Source organism: Brienomyrus brachyistius, chromosome 1 (genome assembly GCF_023856365.1).
Source record: "Brienomyrus brachyistius isolate T26 chromosome 1, BBRACH_0.4, whole genome shotgun sequence".
Taxonomy (NCBI): Eukaryota; Metazoa; Chordata; class Actinopteri; order Osteoglossiformes; family Mormyridae; genus Brienomyrus; species Brienomyrus brachyistius.
Window position 1 is genome coordinate 45,674,185 of NC_064533.1, and position 16,872 is coordinate 45,691,056.

The 16,872-nt window shown below is 39.1% G+C and overlaps 1 protein-coding gene across 3 annotated transcripts in view; it reads right to left on the minus strand.

Annotated features, from left to right (window-relative positions):
• LOC125744603 (dachshund homolog 1-like) overlaps nucleotides 1-16,420 on the minus strand; it is a 111,595-nt gene extending 95,175 nt beyond the window's left edge. For 2 of the 3 annotated variants that reach the window (XM_049016613.1, XM_049016602.1), the window contains exon 1: nucleotides 15,417-16,417. In XM_049016613.1, coding sequence (XP_048872570.1) covers nucleotides 15,417-15,955 — 539 coding nt within the window. In that variant the 5' untranslated portion in view covers nucleotides 15,956-16,417. Of the gene's footprint in view, nucleotides 1-15,416 lie in introns of all 3 variants that reach the window. The other variant, XM_049016596.1, reaches the window with a different exon arrangement.
• Between the last annotated feature and the right edge of the window lie 452 nt (nucleotides 16,421-16,872).

Sequence of the window (16,872 nt, forward strand, 5' to 3'; positions counted from 1 at the left end):
TTCACACTGAATCCGCAGGGGAAACTATGTCACGGAATATTTAAATTATTTCATTTGCCATGGCTGATATTGCAACTCTACCACATCCATTTATCTCTATCTCGTCTGGCGAAGCAGTTTCTCGTTTTGGTACTTTTAAGTCTAACATAATAGGAGGAAATGATTTTTAGATCTTTGTCCAGAGGATCTTTTTGCTACAATGTAACATTTTAGAGTCAGGCAAGTGTTTTATAAAACTAACAATGTTTCTGGACATCAAAAGCAAGTGATGTTAGGCCCCTGAAAGTCTGGATCTTTAACAATAATAATGTTTATTTAGCCAAAGCAGAGAATGGTACATTTGGTCCCTAAACTCTACATGAGATAATACCAGAATGCATTTCATGAATATTAAAAGGTACATAATAGGTTTAGGTTGACATTTTTTGGCATGTATTGCCAGCTCTTCCATTCAAAGCATCTCATCTCTTGCTAAAAAGGCTTTACGCATGCCTATCTGGACACGCTATACTCTTGTCTCCCTCCCTACCTTGCTTAGACTTTTCAAATGTGCACCTATTCTCCCAGTGGGAAGCAGGTGGTGTGCGGAGATGTTTACGGAGAGCCGTGTAACTGACAGCTGGCAGGATGAGACTCAAGCAGCTGCAGCCCTGCACAAGTGGAGAAAAGGAGAAGGCAAACAGCGCCAATGCCCTCTGGGCTGTCAGCTGCAATCTCGCAAACCTGCAGGGCTTTTAACCAGGCAAACAGAGGGAAAACTGTTGCAGTCCAAAGAAATTACAGCCTCCCATCAAATATCTTTGGGTGTTTTCCACTGCTGGATATGAATGCTGCGTTTAAGGCATAAAATACCTTTTTTACCTAAAGGAAGCAACAGGGGTTTGTACTATTTTTAGTACTAGTAGCACAACCAGAAGCTGCAATAATAGCATTAAAACAGTCATGATATTTAAGATAAATTGGACACAAATTATATGATGGAATATGGGTTATCCTTTGAATTCAAGCAGCTTGCAGCTATTTTGCTGGGAATCCAATGGCAGCCTCTCGGCACTCATACACGCACCACCGGTATGTTCTTACAACCCAGTCACTGCAATCCAGTGTAAGAAAATGACTACATGCACATGATTAATCACCGGCAAGGATCAAAAGAAATAATCTGAGACAAAAACAAAAGATGCTGACTTACGGAGAACAATGGAGGACGCAAGATGGTTGATATCAAAGACAGACGTCCACCATGATCCTGTTCAAAAGACGCCAGGCTAGTCTGCTGCTAGGGTCGACCAAGTAAGTGTAATGGCAACCCCTGACTCGTTAAGTGAAAGAAACAGTCTCTAAGAGGCTCCATGTCTTCCACTTTCTCCCAGACAGGCCAATCGAGCTCCTTGCGTTCTTTGTATACTGTGTTGTACTATGTACTTCAAAGCAGCAAGAAATAGCCACGTGAAATCCATAACATTAGCGCTAAAACATTATATGGACGTTAAAAAGCCCATTTGGATTTTAATGATAGAAAACAGCACCCAACTGACCTTCCCTTGTGCACATTAACAAACAGCCACACTGTAATTCACAGGTAAAATGAGTAACATGTTACTTTCATGACTTACTATTAGAATTAATGCTTTAAAAAATTCCTCCTTGAAAAATCGTGCTAGTGTGACCTGGGGTTCAGAAAGATAATACTCAGCATGTTTAACTGTTCTCAAGATAGGGGGCTGTTTTCAATGTTAATTATTTCTCTGTGAAGACACAGCGATAACTTGACAGCTCTTTAATGTAGTGGATGTGGAAATCTGCGGAGAAGCTTAGAGATGAGGGAAGTATCAGCCAGTATGTTAATGAAAGACTCCAACAAAGTTCAAACATGTGGACAGAAAAGAAAATGATGTGACTACAAGAAACAATTATTATTAACAATTATTACTTATAATTCCGCACTGCCACTAAGATTGACACAAACACTGCCAGCTTCCTGTACCACTTAACTGCCCCCCCCACCATCAAAATGGCTCATAAGATATCTCACAGAAAGATATTACTAAACTCTTCATTTGAAACAGTGACCAACTGAGCTTATAAGAAAAAGAAAAATAATTTTTACTAAAGTCTTCTGTGTGACCAGGGATTCAACAAAAGGTGACACAACCGATCAGAGCTGTGCACCACAGATTATTGAGTAAAACCGTGTTAGCAGTTGTGGTTAGAGCAAGCCGTTCCCCTAATGGGTTTGGGTAGGTGGATAGACATTTATGAGTCTTCATCTATCTGTCGTGCTGAATTTGCATAGAAATAAAACCAGCCTTGTGAATAAAGAGTTGATTAAAGAGCGTCGACTATCACCAATGTAAACAAAAAGAAAGACAATACGCAGACAGCAGGAAGTGTGACACGAGAATCACGTGACATGGGTAACCGGGGTAACCGGTGGTGATGAACACGTGTAAGTTCCCTCTTTGGGTGTGGTAGGGGAAAATTAATAAATCGATCTTAGGATGTATTCTACACAGAGAAAAATGGAACAGAAAAATCGATAGTATGCATAGGTTTTGGGTTTGGTATTGAACTCGGTCCAGGAAGCAGGAGGAAATGCAGCACGAAACTCATACCTATATTTATGAATTATAGTGAAACAGGGAAAGGTTGAAAAAATGAATAAGGATAATTCCTGCCATTACACTCTCAATTAAAAGACGGTCAGTGGCCAAAAATACCACAAAGATTCATATTTGTTGTATTATTTATTTGTTTTATACATTTCCCTTCATTGATTATATGTGAAAACACATACTGCCCACAGCTAATAAACACCTGTAATACACACTCCTTCATTTGCCCCCCCCCCACCTCCGCCCCCCAAATCCTCTTCTTTAAAGTCCTTCGCAGAACTCAGAATTTAATAAATCACCGTGAAGTCTGACAGAGTTTATCTCAAGGGGTCGCTTTGACTCCAGAGAAACTTGCAGACAGACAAAGCGGCCCCGATAAGATGTGAAATTAAATACAGTTCACAGTGTTAAACAATGAAATGAGTATGTCACATGAAGCCTTTTACTCCAGAAAAAAAACTGCACCACACTTTGAAGTGCAGCAGAGATGGGTGATTCATTCATTTAGTCACATGTATTCTCATCTAAGTTACTATAAACACACCCCCCCTCCATATTTAAAAGCTGACTGTGACTTACACATGGAAAAAATCAATCCGATCACAAGCAGACAACTTCGCCAACATTTTCCTGGCGTCCCTGGCAGAGCTCATATCTTAAATAAAGCCGAAGGTTTCATTTGCCGATTCCCATAAAAAGTTCGACAGCAGCAGGCAGGGTCTCGCAGACATTACTTCGTATCAGTTTTCATTTGACGTTAAAATGCACCAGTGCTTCATACAAAAGCATGAGTACCAGCACAATAGGACCGAAAATAACATCTTTCTTGTTCATTTCGCGTGCTGCCAGACGGACAGGTGTTGTTTTGAAAGCACACAGCGGTGCGAGTCGTGGCGTCTTCATTGTGCTCCGACAAATAAAGATTTTAAAGAAGTGTTGAAGGTTGAGACTCTTTTTTTTTTTTAAATCACAATGATCCAGCCGTGGTTTGTGTTGATGGTGGGAACACAGTGACCCCGGGTGATTTATAATCTTGTGAAGCGGTCTTCACTGCTGACCAGACTCCCAGCACGCTCTTCTGTCTGTTTCCCCAACTGATGTTGTCCTGCTGTGACAACACTGCAGGATAGCTGTCAGCACACAGGCACCCCTCACTGTGGGATGGATCCATTCCTTCATGAACCCCCGACATTCCGATTGGCTTGACCCTGACCTTTAATTATCAGCATCCTATCCTGGCTCGCCACGGACCAACTCTATATGTGCAGCCGAGTTGCACTTGTGAACCCAAACTTATAAGGACCTTTCTCAGCACACAGTGTCACTTGAAGTAATATTAGATTATCCAGCATGCATTAGCAAAAATAGCAGCCGATGCAGCTTTCGTTATCATGTTCAGATTATATAAGGCACTAGCATAGGGCTCCATTTCTTCTGGCAGAAATGCAGTCAAGTACTACTTGGACAATGCAACGATAAAGTCGGATATAAAACATGAAATCTTGGTTTAGCGTCAACATCCCCTGTATCGGTCATGTCCGCAAATACCCATGTGATTCATCTTCCCATCCGTTTTCCTGACGTTTAAAAATAGCACATCATAGAGAAGACATTAAAAAGGATCAAGTCTTGCTGGTTGTTTTAACTTCAGTTCCTCAAAATGATATTTAATAAGAAAAAAAAGTTACAAAACGGTAAACTGTTGTTGGGAAGGGTCTGGTACACGAATAAAATAAATACATAAATCACTGTATCACGATAAATTCATTTCCTCCAGATAGATGTGGTCTGAAGGTTGGGTGATTAAAACTCTTTAATCGAAACAAGTTAAACCCGAGACAGATTACAATAATGATTACAAAAAGCAAGTCCACTTGTTTTTGACTTATTACTACTGGATACACCATGACCTGGATAACTGAGAATCATCATAGACCAATGACTGCAATGTTCCACAGCCTTATTCTTATTTTAGCAACGTCTGTCCGCTGCTGTGATATTGGCGTCTGATTGTTTTGCCTACTATTTTATGTTTACATTATGTATACGAAAATAAAAACAACTGGAAGGTGAACATAAAGACTACATGGCACATTATCGCCGAACATGCCAGATGGTGAACAACGGTACAATACTGCTGATCTTAATGGCTGCCTATGAAATAGCTTAGCTTTGGCTATTTCAGTCAGGGTTTCAAATAGTCAACTCTAGTCCTGCAGTCAGGCCCTTCAAATTGAACATAAGACACTGAAGGATATACTGTGTACTCTATAACAAGAACTAAAATCACTCCACTACAGACAAGATGTTATTGTTTTCAATGTCGTCGAGAGGCTGACTGCGTACCTTCTTGCCAGTTAGTGCCTACATGTTCAAAAGGGCTGTTATTCTTCAATCAACAGTGACACTTCTGCATGACTTAATAATGATTTAGAAGAGAGCAAGAGCCCCATTCTGGCATCACAGTACCATGTGAGGAAATGAGCACTCAGCTTGTAACACCATCTACAATTTCTGCTCTGTCCACCCAGCTTGCACTTGTTTCACCTTGAATACTTATTCTTTTAAGCCAGACCTGCAAGGAAAGTATCCCGCTGTACTTTAACAGCTTTAACAAAAATGTTTTTGATATCTTCATGTCATTTAACCATCCTATTTTCTACCAAGCTGCACAGAACAATTTTGCAGGATATTAACTTCAAGTTAAACCTTGCTTGAATCATTTGAGGTTTCACTCAGCCTCTAGTCCCCTCGAGTCTGTGCAACTTCCTTTCAGATGTAATGAGCTTCACAAAGCAGAATAAAAAGTTAATAACAAGGTAATATAAAAATGTTTGAATCATGAAACATCTGGCATACATTAAAAGTTTTTAAGGACCACACTGACAGAGTGACTTCAAAAAATTCCATTCACTTGCAACCATCAAGGTTAAGCAGAACCATAATAATTATACGGATGTTGTCAGGAAACCACTTCTTAATCCCTGTTAGTGCTGTGTGGGGATGTTCAGAGAAGGAATTTTCTGTACCTGTTTTCGCTTCTGTGTCTATCATCATGTCTGTATCTGTCTTTTTTATTCATGTCTGTTTTTGGCAAGCTAGCTGGCAAGCTTCTAAAATAATTTGGAAATTTCCAGCAGTTGAAAAAAGCAAAACACTAAACTGACCATTAAAACAAATGGAAACAAACTAGCTGTGCAAAGTGCATGCTAGCAAGTGTCCTGTAGCTGGACACTCAGCCTTAAATACTTCAACTTCAAAGTTACCAGGAATTAGCAAAAAATAAGGCAAAACCTAACTAGAGCTGAATGTGGCAATCTTAGTGATTAGTGTACACAAAGATTCCAAAAAAACAGACATTTTTTTTGTATTTCTCCGGTATTGTATTGTTTAATGAAGTAGAAAATATAGTTCTGCAAGATGTTATCAAAAAAGAAAGGAGGTATTTTGTACATTGTAATGCTATGTAAAATAAATGTCATGTGTCAAGGCAATTTGGAATCTAATTTACAGAGGCATGCATTCTTTAAATCTGTATCTAGGGCAAGAATCTGTTATAATTCTTGGCAAGGGTTTACACAATGCAACGTAAGGTAATGTCATCTTGTGAAAACCATTTCTGTTCTACTGCAAAGAACTAGGTCATCCTCTCATAATTGTCAATCATGCAATAAATCTCTGAGCCACAAATGAATTCTGCATCAGGAACAAAACAATACCTTATTGCCATTCCATGTCAGTTCAACTCGATTCATTCTGCTTTTCAGAAAAGCCGATTCAGACGTGAAGTTTAAGGACGTATCACACAAATTACCTTCCGGATGAAAAATCAGAGCAGAACTTTGCATGTGAATTCTCCTTTTAAATACGTGTTTTCCGAATTTTCATACAGAACATCCTTATATTTATGAGCAATAGGTTTCCCAGTACACTGTATAGGCAACGATTTCCAAGCACAGAAAATGTTTCCTTTTGGTTCCTTTTTATGCGTGTTTTACTGTACAATATATGTTTCTTTACATTATGTATGTATATAATGAAGCCTTTTAACACATATTCAATAAAACAAAACACTCAACTTGCAAAGAAACAGGAGATTTTTGCCATTCGCTTATTTCTAAAAGATGCTAAAGTGAGCAAATAATGCAAAGTGTGTTGAGAGTAAATAGCAAGCAGGTGTGGAAATGTTTTTTTAATCAAGCTAGCTAAAGGTTTACAAAGACCACATCAAAGACTTCAAAAGACCCTGCTGACTATGATGCTGCATGATTTCAAGACCAGAAAAAACACGGCATGTTTTACAGGGTCCCATTTCTTCAGCGGTGTTAGACTAAAGATCATTCGTATAGCAAAGATACATGATTCAAAAACACATAAATGTTGGTTCTTTCCATTAGACAATTATCTTCTTAGAGGAAGTAATGATGTTTCTCTACTGAGATTTTAAGAGATAGAACTTAACAAGACCATAACATTTGAGTCAGGCGGAGCTGAGCTGACTCAGACAAATAAACACAGAGGTCTGGTTTTAATGGTTTTGAGCATGGCATCAAAAGAAACAGAACATATCAATGGGAAAACAAAAGGTACAGGGATGAAAGGGACGTGTACCATGAGCTCTGGGTACCCTGCATGTGCATTGCAGTTCTTCCCCTCCTGATATTTGAAATGAACAACAAAGAAAGGATAATGAGGGATAAGGATATCACAGAAGAAAATACAGAAAGACACTACATTTGCAGTCATAAATAGACGTAAATACTGCAGCTGACTTAAGAACAATGCATTTCTATGCCGATTCTGAATGACACTTTGATTAAAGACTACTTAGCCATGTGTCGTTAGGCTTCATGCACAAAATAAAAAGGCACGATTGTCTAACTTGCAGACAGATATGAACCAGCAGTCATTCCAAGCAGGAACAACACCAGGGTCAGGCAAAGCCCACTTGTCTTCCTTTGACACAACGCAGTGTAAATTTGATGGAAAAAAATCTAAAAAGTATTTTCTTGAATATACATATATTTCATATATTTTCGTAGATATTTGGTTGTCACTTTTTTAATTTACAACTAGCTAGCTAAATAAAAGGTGTAACTGACTATCAATATTGTGTTACACGCCTACTAAGCCAGCTGAAACTGAGAAGATCGTAAACTGGAATAGGCATCACCTAAAAACACGTTTTCAGTAGGTTTTATTTAACAGTGTTAGAAAGATGGGTTAGAAATCGTTTTTTTTTCCTTTAAAGTATCAAACGCTAATTAATTAGTACTCACTACAGTAGCTACATTCCCAGCCTACAATTCCAACAGTAACATGATCATATTGATATATTGATATAGCTAAGCTAATCTGAACCATCTATCTACCTATCTATCTATCTGTCTCTGTCTGTCTGTCTGTCTGTCTGCCTGCCTACTTAGATTAGGTGCAAAATACATTTAATTACTTAATTCCAGGACTCTACCAAAATACGTCTGTTCAGAAGTATGTTTGCTGAAACTTAACTGTACAAAAGTCATCTCAGACGCAGGGGAAGAGCTATAACTAGTGACATCATTTTGGCTCGACACTCAAATATCATTGGCTCCAGGGTATAGATCAGATAACCATAAGTACATTAACAAGTCTGCTGTATTACAGCCAGTTCTTGAAGTTCTTCTCTGTACAAAGGAAAAGTTGAAAGTGGGACAAGATACATGATTTCTTTGACACCATGCTCGAACATTACACGTAGATGTTTTTTTTATTAATACAAGTTCACTACGCCACATCCTGATGATGGATTTCGGAAATGTAGTGTCTGACAGCCATATATCTGCATTCTGCCAAAGCCATACATATTTAACTAACACATTTACACTGTGGTACAGGTTTCATTTACATTGTTCAATATAAATATCACTGCATGCATGAATATTACAGCGAATGATTCAACTTCCCACATTATTTTTCTAAATCTTCTATATGTAATTACATGTCCCGCTGCCCTTTATTGAACAGCTAATGACAGGAACGGTATGTCCAGCGTTTGCAGTAACCTACTCGCAATTCACGAATTTGCCAGGAGGAAGGGCGGACGCAGTAGGTCACCCATCTCAGCTGCTCTGCGCTCACGGTCGCTTCTCCTCGAAAGTAAGCAGCAAACACAGCTGCTGCTGCTGCTGCTAAGTTTCTGAACAACAAGAAAATAGACTGATACAGCCCTCACTTTGCTTTGAGTGTGTCAGAACTGGTTTTTCCGCACATGAAAGGCGTCCTCCGGGGCTCTTTGTTTTCTCTTTAATGAAATCATGTCCTTGTACCTCTTAAAAACCTGAGTCTGCCCTGACCTAAATGAAAACAGCCTCCAGACTTAGACAGTCACCTGGTCTTAAAACAGAGGTTTGCCAACTGGCTTGCATTTCACTTAAGTTTTTAATTTCTGCAGCTAAAGCTTTAAAAAGCTTCCCGGTGTGGTATCTACAGAAGTTTAATCCGCTGTTTGGTGTTCAGCATAAATCACCTAATTTGATATGGAGTATAATTTTGTTACGTTATTATCTCGATAATGGATGTAATATCAGTGAAGTCATGTGGCTATATGTAAATACTATCGTAAACAATCGTTTATCCTATCAAGCAGGCTATTAAATTGTAACATTTCAGAGAATATCGTTGTTTTCTTTCTTGTTAGCTGAGTCATCACCTTCAGAAAGATCTCAAATATTCCGTTTGGGTAGTAATAAAATGCACCCAAAAGAACTTAATAGATGCATATTAGTACATGTAGAATAATGATCATCGGTCACCTCATAGGAAAAACCAGCACATGTTGACTGACTTACATGCTTTTTATTTTAATGACAGTAACAGAGGTATTGTGGCAGAAAACACAACTTCTATGAATTATGTATTTCAACAAATGTTACACTTTTGGGGCGGCTTTGTGTTGTCTGAGATTTTTCATGGTACCCTTAGTGAAAATTAAGACAGAGAGGGGGGAAAAAAAACAAGTGGAGGAAGTTTCTGGAATCCCTTATGAGAGTCGTTCCCTAATGTATTCTTTTCCTGTCAGCTCTGACGAGAAATGAAGCCATGGAAAATTAACTCCTGATACAGCAACGCTGAATTAGACAGTGAAAAAAAAAGCACTTTTTAAGGATTCCAGCCTTGTCATTTTCAATTTTCTGCTCTTTGGACATGCTTGTAGTCAGATTCTCGAACATCTATACAGCATATCAATCCTAATTAGACAATCTGCGGCTGCGACGGATGGAGGCTGAATTATTTGCATAATTTAATCATAAATACTCAGTGATACATATTTCCAAATGCATTTGTACAATTATCTTTTCATCCTTGGGGCAAAAGCATTAATATGATTAGGCAATAATTCTTTAAAAAGAGAAAAAAAGGAAGAACCCAGCAAGTGCACACTCTTTTTAAACTGCAGCTTTGGGCTATATGAAAAATTAATTAATTTCTGAGGAAAATCAATTTCTCTACGTGACCACATTAGACAGTGCCAGGCTACAGCCTGGAATCTTTCTTCAATCAGGAAATCTCATCTGCTCCTTCTAACTTCTGTCAGTAGCATTTAACGTCCTTGTACATGTACCAGTGACTCCCACTATGGCCCCTAAATATGCTGTTATGCAGGGAACTGGTGTCTCAAGAAATGCCAGATCTGACAACAGGCTCACTCTGAAATGTAATAGCGCAAGTGCACCACTTTGCACAGTCCATCCTCCGTATCACTGCGCCGTTCGACAGATATTTGCCTACCACGTGACATGAGCTTGGCAAAAGTGTAAGTAGCTAAAATCAGAACCTTGTTCTTTGAGTTTCGATTAGGGGACAACACCGCGGAGGCGAGAGGTGAGCGAGGAATTCAGACAGGGGAACCTAATTCAGCGTTTGAAATATTTATTTTATAATAATTTCATCAAATGAGCATAACTCAAAGAGACTGATGCATTGTGTGTGTTTGTTTAATGCCAAAATACTTGTAAATAAAACAAAGAAACACAGACGTTCTCGATTTTAGCTCCTTCAACCTATAACAATATGCAGACAAGATGAAAGCGTGAAGAGTTTCTGCACACACCAGGCGTAATGAGGATGCAAGTGTTTTCTAAGTGCTAACAAATATCTATACGTCGAAAATCTAGTTTATTCACTCTAGTATTAGTAGAGCACTCTTCCACTGATTTCAGTGCAATATTAATGAAAAGCATGATTTTCAGTCTGTCTCATAGCAACATCATGTCTTTGAAAATATTATTATTTTCAATCACAACATACGTGTCCTCAGAAAAAAATTCACCAGCATATGTCAAATGCACTGGTGTACTGGACGCAGGTGGTTATCGCCATTCCAAAGCAGAGCTCCTTTGGCTGTTAATTAGTGTAAAAAATCGCATTTATGGTTTTAAACGAATCCCCATTTGGACCAATAAATGGGAATACTACAGATCATGGGATTCGAGAGTGGAGTGTTTGTTTAATTTGTGTGAAGGTGCTTGAATGGATTTCTTATTTTAACAAGCCTAATTTTTCATGCATTCTCCCTCTCTCTCTTTCATCCTAATCAGGCATCTGTCACTCTGTTTTTTGAAGTTATTATCACCCGGGCTCCCTCTTGGATGCGGTTGCTGGGTGACGAGTATCTTAGCACCCACCACTCTGACTGAAAAAGATTTGAATCCAATTGAGAGATTTCCCTTGAGTACCTGTAAACACATCCATCCCTTGTAGAAAACAAATACAGCATAACAAGGCAGCGAGAGAGAAAAAGACAAAGAAATAGGTGTATCTGACTCCTTTGACTTCCACAAACATTCTGCATACTTACCAAAATGCGACCATACTGTTGTTTAAAAAATGTATTTCTTGAATTCTAACATAAATATAAATTGTCATTATTCGCATCATTTGCGGGTCTCTATATATATTTATCTGCGTACATATAACTATATATCATACAATAACTAGTGATAAAAACTACTAAAATAATACATGCGACGAAGGTTTCTGAAAGCCCTGCAATGTTACTTGCTGACTGCAGTCCGAGGTCTAAGGTCATCTCTCAGCATGGACCGAAAAACTGAACTCCAACCATATTTCTGGCCTGACCTGGACTTTTAATGACCTTCCTTTAGAGTTTAAGTGCCACAAGGCAGTGAAAATGTCTCTGTCCCACAAGAAGAAAATGAAAAGGAAAACAAGGGCTGAGGTATGGTTTCTCATAAGGCAGTGCCATAACTCCTGTAGAAGCCAAACGATTACTGCCGTGGACCTGTTTCTGAGCAGAAGGTACACATTAATCTCATGCGAGTAGCCCCTGTGCAGGGCGAAGCAGAGGTAAGAATCACAGTCCACTGCCCAGAAAAGCAAACATGACTGTGAGCATAATCCCAAGTGTTAGAAAAAATGCATTAAAAATACCATAGGATAATTAAATCAATAGTTGTTTTATGATATATCTTGGCAAAATTGTATTACTTTTCTGTAAAAGCATTTGAATCTCTTTACGGTAGACTTATGATCTGAGAAAAATATTATACAAAGCTTCTTTAGTGATAAAGCTAAAAAATATTCTATGAAGCTTTTCTAGTGATAAAATGTAATATTTCTTATGTATTTTATGCGACGACAGTTGCAAAGATGCAGCCAAAATGCACGAAAAAGGTGAGAAAATCATCAAACTTACTGTATATTCCAAAGCCATTAACAATTTATTCTCAATTATAAAGTGATTAAAAAATTAAAGGAGAAATGAGTCCTGGTTTCCATTTAAGTTTAACATCCAGTGGTGGCACTCGCATTACAAATAGTGTAATCGTCCAAAGGCAAATCAGCCCTAACGAAAGTGATTCATTTCAGCATAGCATCACCAAAACCAGGTGCTTTCCAAGACAATTACAGGCCTCCCTGTGCACCAGTAATAGCGGAGCACTACACTGTCATTAAACCAACGTGAAGCACGGCATTATCCTTTAACCCTTTCAACAGCCATTCGTTACTTACTACCCCGATGTTGAAGCCCAATAGTCTCTCACCTGGAATCCCTCTGAAAATGCCAAGGAGACCTGCTCTCTTAGATAAGACATGGTCTGCACTGCACAGGTTCCTGTGTGGGCTATTCGTTAGTGTCTTTTTATAAAGATAAACCACAGTGGTGAAATCACTGTGAAAGGCACTGCAATAAACTCAGAACAAGTGCAGTGCACTTAGGCACATATAATAATCAGGTTGTAATACTTTAATATGAAGAATAAAACAGACATTAATATGCATGTGTTATGTGTGGACTTGAAAAGCATATGGAAGACCTACTTATGCATTTCAAAAGACACATTTTAACAAGCAATCCCATTCTCTTCCTGTTTTTATCTGTTTGGATACTTAAAGCAAACAATCTGTTACAAAATCACAGCATAATCAATATAAATATATGATGTGTTACACTGTTGGAGTGTAATCTTATTGTATGTATCATGTGTCTCAACGATTCTGTTATCATAGGAATGCAGTATAGCAGTTTAAATTTTTAAGAGCTTATTTTTATTTATGTTTTCATATATATTTCCCAACCTATCATAGTCTAGACAATATCGTAAATTATTCCATCCTAGTAGTTGTGGTTGCTGGTTTCATAAAACGCAACTGGAAAAACTGTAATCAAACTGCAAGAAAAAATACAAAAAATACTAAAAATACTAAACATATAAAATATACTGAGCGGCATAATGCATCCCTCTCTAAACATTATAAAATGCAGACTTATAATCATGGAAATGCACGCAGCACAAGTGGAGTCCAGGCTTTCACTTGCAAAATGCTGGTTTGTAGTATGTGAAGTACAATCAGCCATCAGTGAATATCATTTGCTTCCAGTAAATGATGTGACTTCACAAACATATGTTAATTTTTGCATCAGATTAACATTCAGAATACAAGATGGATGCAGATATACTTCATAAGTATATATCATATGCTAAAGTAATGATGATTACTAACAAAACTGCAGAAAAGCTAATGAAAAATAAAATTTCCACATTTGCTTTATTGGGTTTGTATGATCTATGCAGATGTAATTCGAGCTTTACTACTGTTATTGTAATGGCCGACAAACTAAATTACTTCTGTACAAGCCCACACAGATATGCTGTATGATATATCAGTACTATCTAGTGAGTTCATTAAAGAAGCAATATCATTAGCAAAAAGGAATTGATTAATAAAACTTACTTTTTATTAATAGTGACTTAAATACAGCAAACATATCAATATACAAACAGAAACACGTGTAACTTTAACATCAGTTATTTTGAAAGAAAGTTTTACTCAGTTAACCTGATAACCTTTGTTGTATCAGTTTACACTGTGATACCAAAAACCAATCTATCAAAACATAGAGTAATGTCATAGTTGTCTGCTTGTTACACAATTTCCATACACCCAAATCGATTGTTCATTATCTGTACCAAATTAAACCCTATTCTTGAAAAAAAAAATCTTCAAACACTTTTATAATCCTGCACAGAGATCAAATCTAAAAATCTGAGAGCATCGTCATTTGTGGTGGAAAAGAGTGGACAAAGTGGCATTAGTATGAGTGAAAAGTGTTTAGTAAGTTGTGTAACATGATGCAAAAGTATCAATAAAGACGCGATGTAAAAATGACAGACATCAACAGATGTAAAAGGCATTTCTGGCGCACATATTTACCATAAACAACCCTTAACGCAATAATATACTGTCGATTTTGAACACAAGGCAGAGCAAGGGAGAAGTTATCCAATAATAAATGATCTGGTGAGTTTAAATAATAACTAGACATCTAGTGGAGTTCGAGCAGGCCTGGCAGTAAGACTGCGAGCCCCTGTACACCTATACTGACTAAAATCACGTGGTAAAAAGTTTATTAAGTACTGTCTAACATGCGCGCACACACTTACACAGCTAATATTTAAACTAATATAGAGATTTTATTCTTAGCCTTGTTACCGCTCTTAGTCCACCTGCTACCCTAGATATAGACTTGAGTAAGAAAAAAACACCTAAAAATAACGTAAACATTGATATTCGTTATGAGACCAGTTAAAGGGATAACTTTTGCTTCTAATTCGTTTACCTTTGTGAAATAAAAAGAATGCACTAATGTATGGAAACGTCTAATTTGGCTTTTGCATGGTTTTATTTGTGGGGATATTGGCCGGGGAGTTACTTGCAGGCTGGCTGATCGCTGCAGTCGCCTTACTTTCTGGCGAACTTGTTACTGCTTCGCGGACGCGTCTCTCACGATTAATAAGGGAATCGGCTATGTTTTACACTATATGGTACCTCTGTTTTACAATTTGCAGTTTTAAACGATGGTCCGCGTGACCGGGATAGGGACCGTCCCCCGTCTGCTTGACCAGCGCAGAGGGGCAGATTGCATGTTAGCGAGTAAAGCGACGTAACTTGGTTGTAACAACGTTGTCTTTGTACGCTTCACAACGGGAACAGGGCTTAATTTGTCCTTATCTACTGAGCTGATTACCCTCCCAGCTGCCATTTACCAATAGCCCGACCAATAAAGTGTGGTATTAAAATAATGAACGTTAATATTTTCGCAGTAGATTGCCCCAGAACAAGATGCTAAGGCGAAATAAAACTTATTATTATTAGATTTTACATGCTGCGGCGCTATAGAGGTGCTGCGCTTGCCGTGAGTTGTAATGTTATATCAGAAGCGTGCTGGCAGTCTAGTTTCTGCGTGATTTGCACTAGATCGTTATATGTATTAAATGTCGGTGTTTTATCACTCACCTGGCATTGGTGCAGTCGTTATAGAGAGTTTCGAAGTCCTTCCTGGAGATGAGTTTGCAGCGATTGACTCCCGGCTGAATGGCCCCGAGTCCCCGCAGGATGCGGACCTGCTCCACATTGCACACCACCGGCGTGATCTCCAGCCTCTTCAGCTTGGTGTACACCGTGTGCAGCCCCCCGACCAAGTGCTTCAGAAAGAGATCGAAAGCCTGGGGGAGGCATATCAGCTCGCAGCCGTCTACCGTGAACGATGCAACCTTGGCTCCCCGCAGCTCTACCATTTTGCACTCGTTGTTTTGCGGGGTATTTTCGACTGGAGACGGAGTGGAGTAGACGGGCTTGCTGGGCAAGGTGCCGGGTGGGATGCCCGGACTGCTGGTGGCGATCAGCTCCGATCGGAACAGGTTCGGTCCGGAGGGGGCTATCGATGGAGACGGGGTGGAGGTTGCCGATGGCGAGGTGCTGGTAGCCGAAGAAGTTGATATCGGAGGTGGATGGACCAGAGGGGTCGGAGGAATCAAAGAAGCCGGTACGGCCATGGTCACCTATGAGAATAAGTTCAAAGTATAAAACCCCAGTGCAGCAAAAGTGTCCCGAAGTAGTAGAAACGAGAAATCCTGCAGAACGAGAACTTTGTGGAGCTTTAGTTTAACAATCGGAAGGAATTGTGCAAAGCCTGGGATGCCTGGGATCTGCGCTCTCTGTGGCCGCACATTGATCAAAGATTGAGAGAGAATGACAGGAAGAAATAGAGGCGAAAAGTGCGCCTCGCTCGCCCGGCGAGTTGTTGTTGTCACAAGGTACGGAGAAGGAGGAGCCACGGGACGGTGCCTGCGACGGCGACTGCGGGCCGCTTCCAGTAAATAACCAACTTCAGAGGAGATCAAGCTAAACAAAGAGGAAAGGTGGCCAGACGATATGCATAAATAACAGCCATCCGAAACGATTCTCATCCTCCGCTAAGACGCCGCGAAGCAGGGGCTTCTTATGTCAGGGACGGCAGCAAAGTTTCTATGATCTTACTGCAAACAGAAATATTACGACACACGGCCACACAAAAAAATAACACGTGCTCTATAACGTGTATGCAAGTGTATTTGTACATAATGTATCTAAACGTACTAAACCTTCTTGTTATTTGTATGCGTTATATAGTGCCTACATATATTCCTATGTTGCGTTACTAGAAACTCCATAGGAACTGCTAATTCTGTTGCTTATTCCAAGGTTGCAGAGGACACGGCTTTAAAGAGTTAACATAAACATATCCTAATCTCCAAAACTAAACAAAAATCCACCTAGAGACATTCCTGTCAAAGCATAGTAAATGCACCGACATGGAGATTATTTGCAGATGTTTAGAGAGGACAAGATGATGAACACACAAAGCTGAGTTGTCAGTTAATCGTTATCTACAAACAATTTGTTTTATGCGGCGGTCTGCCGCGAAGTGATA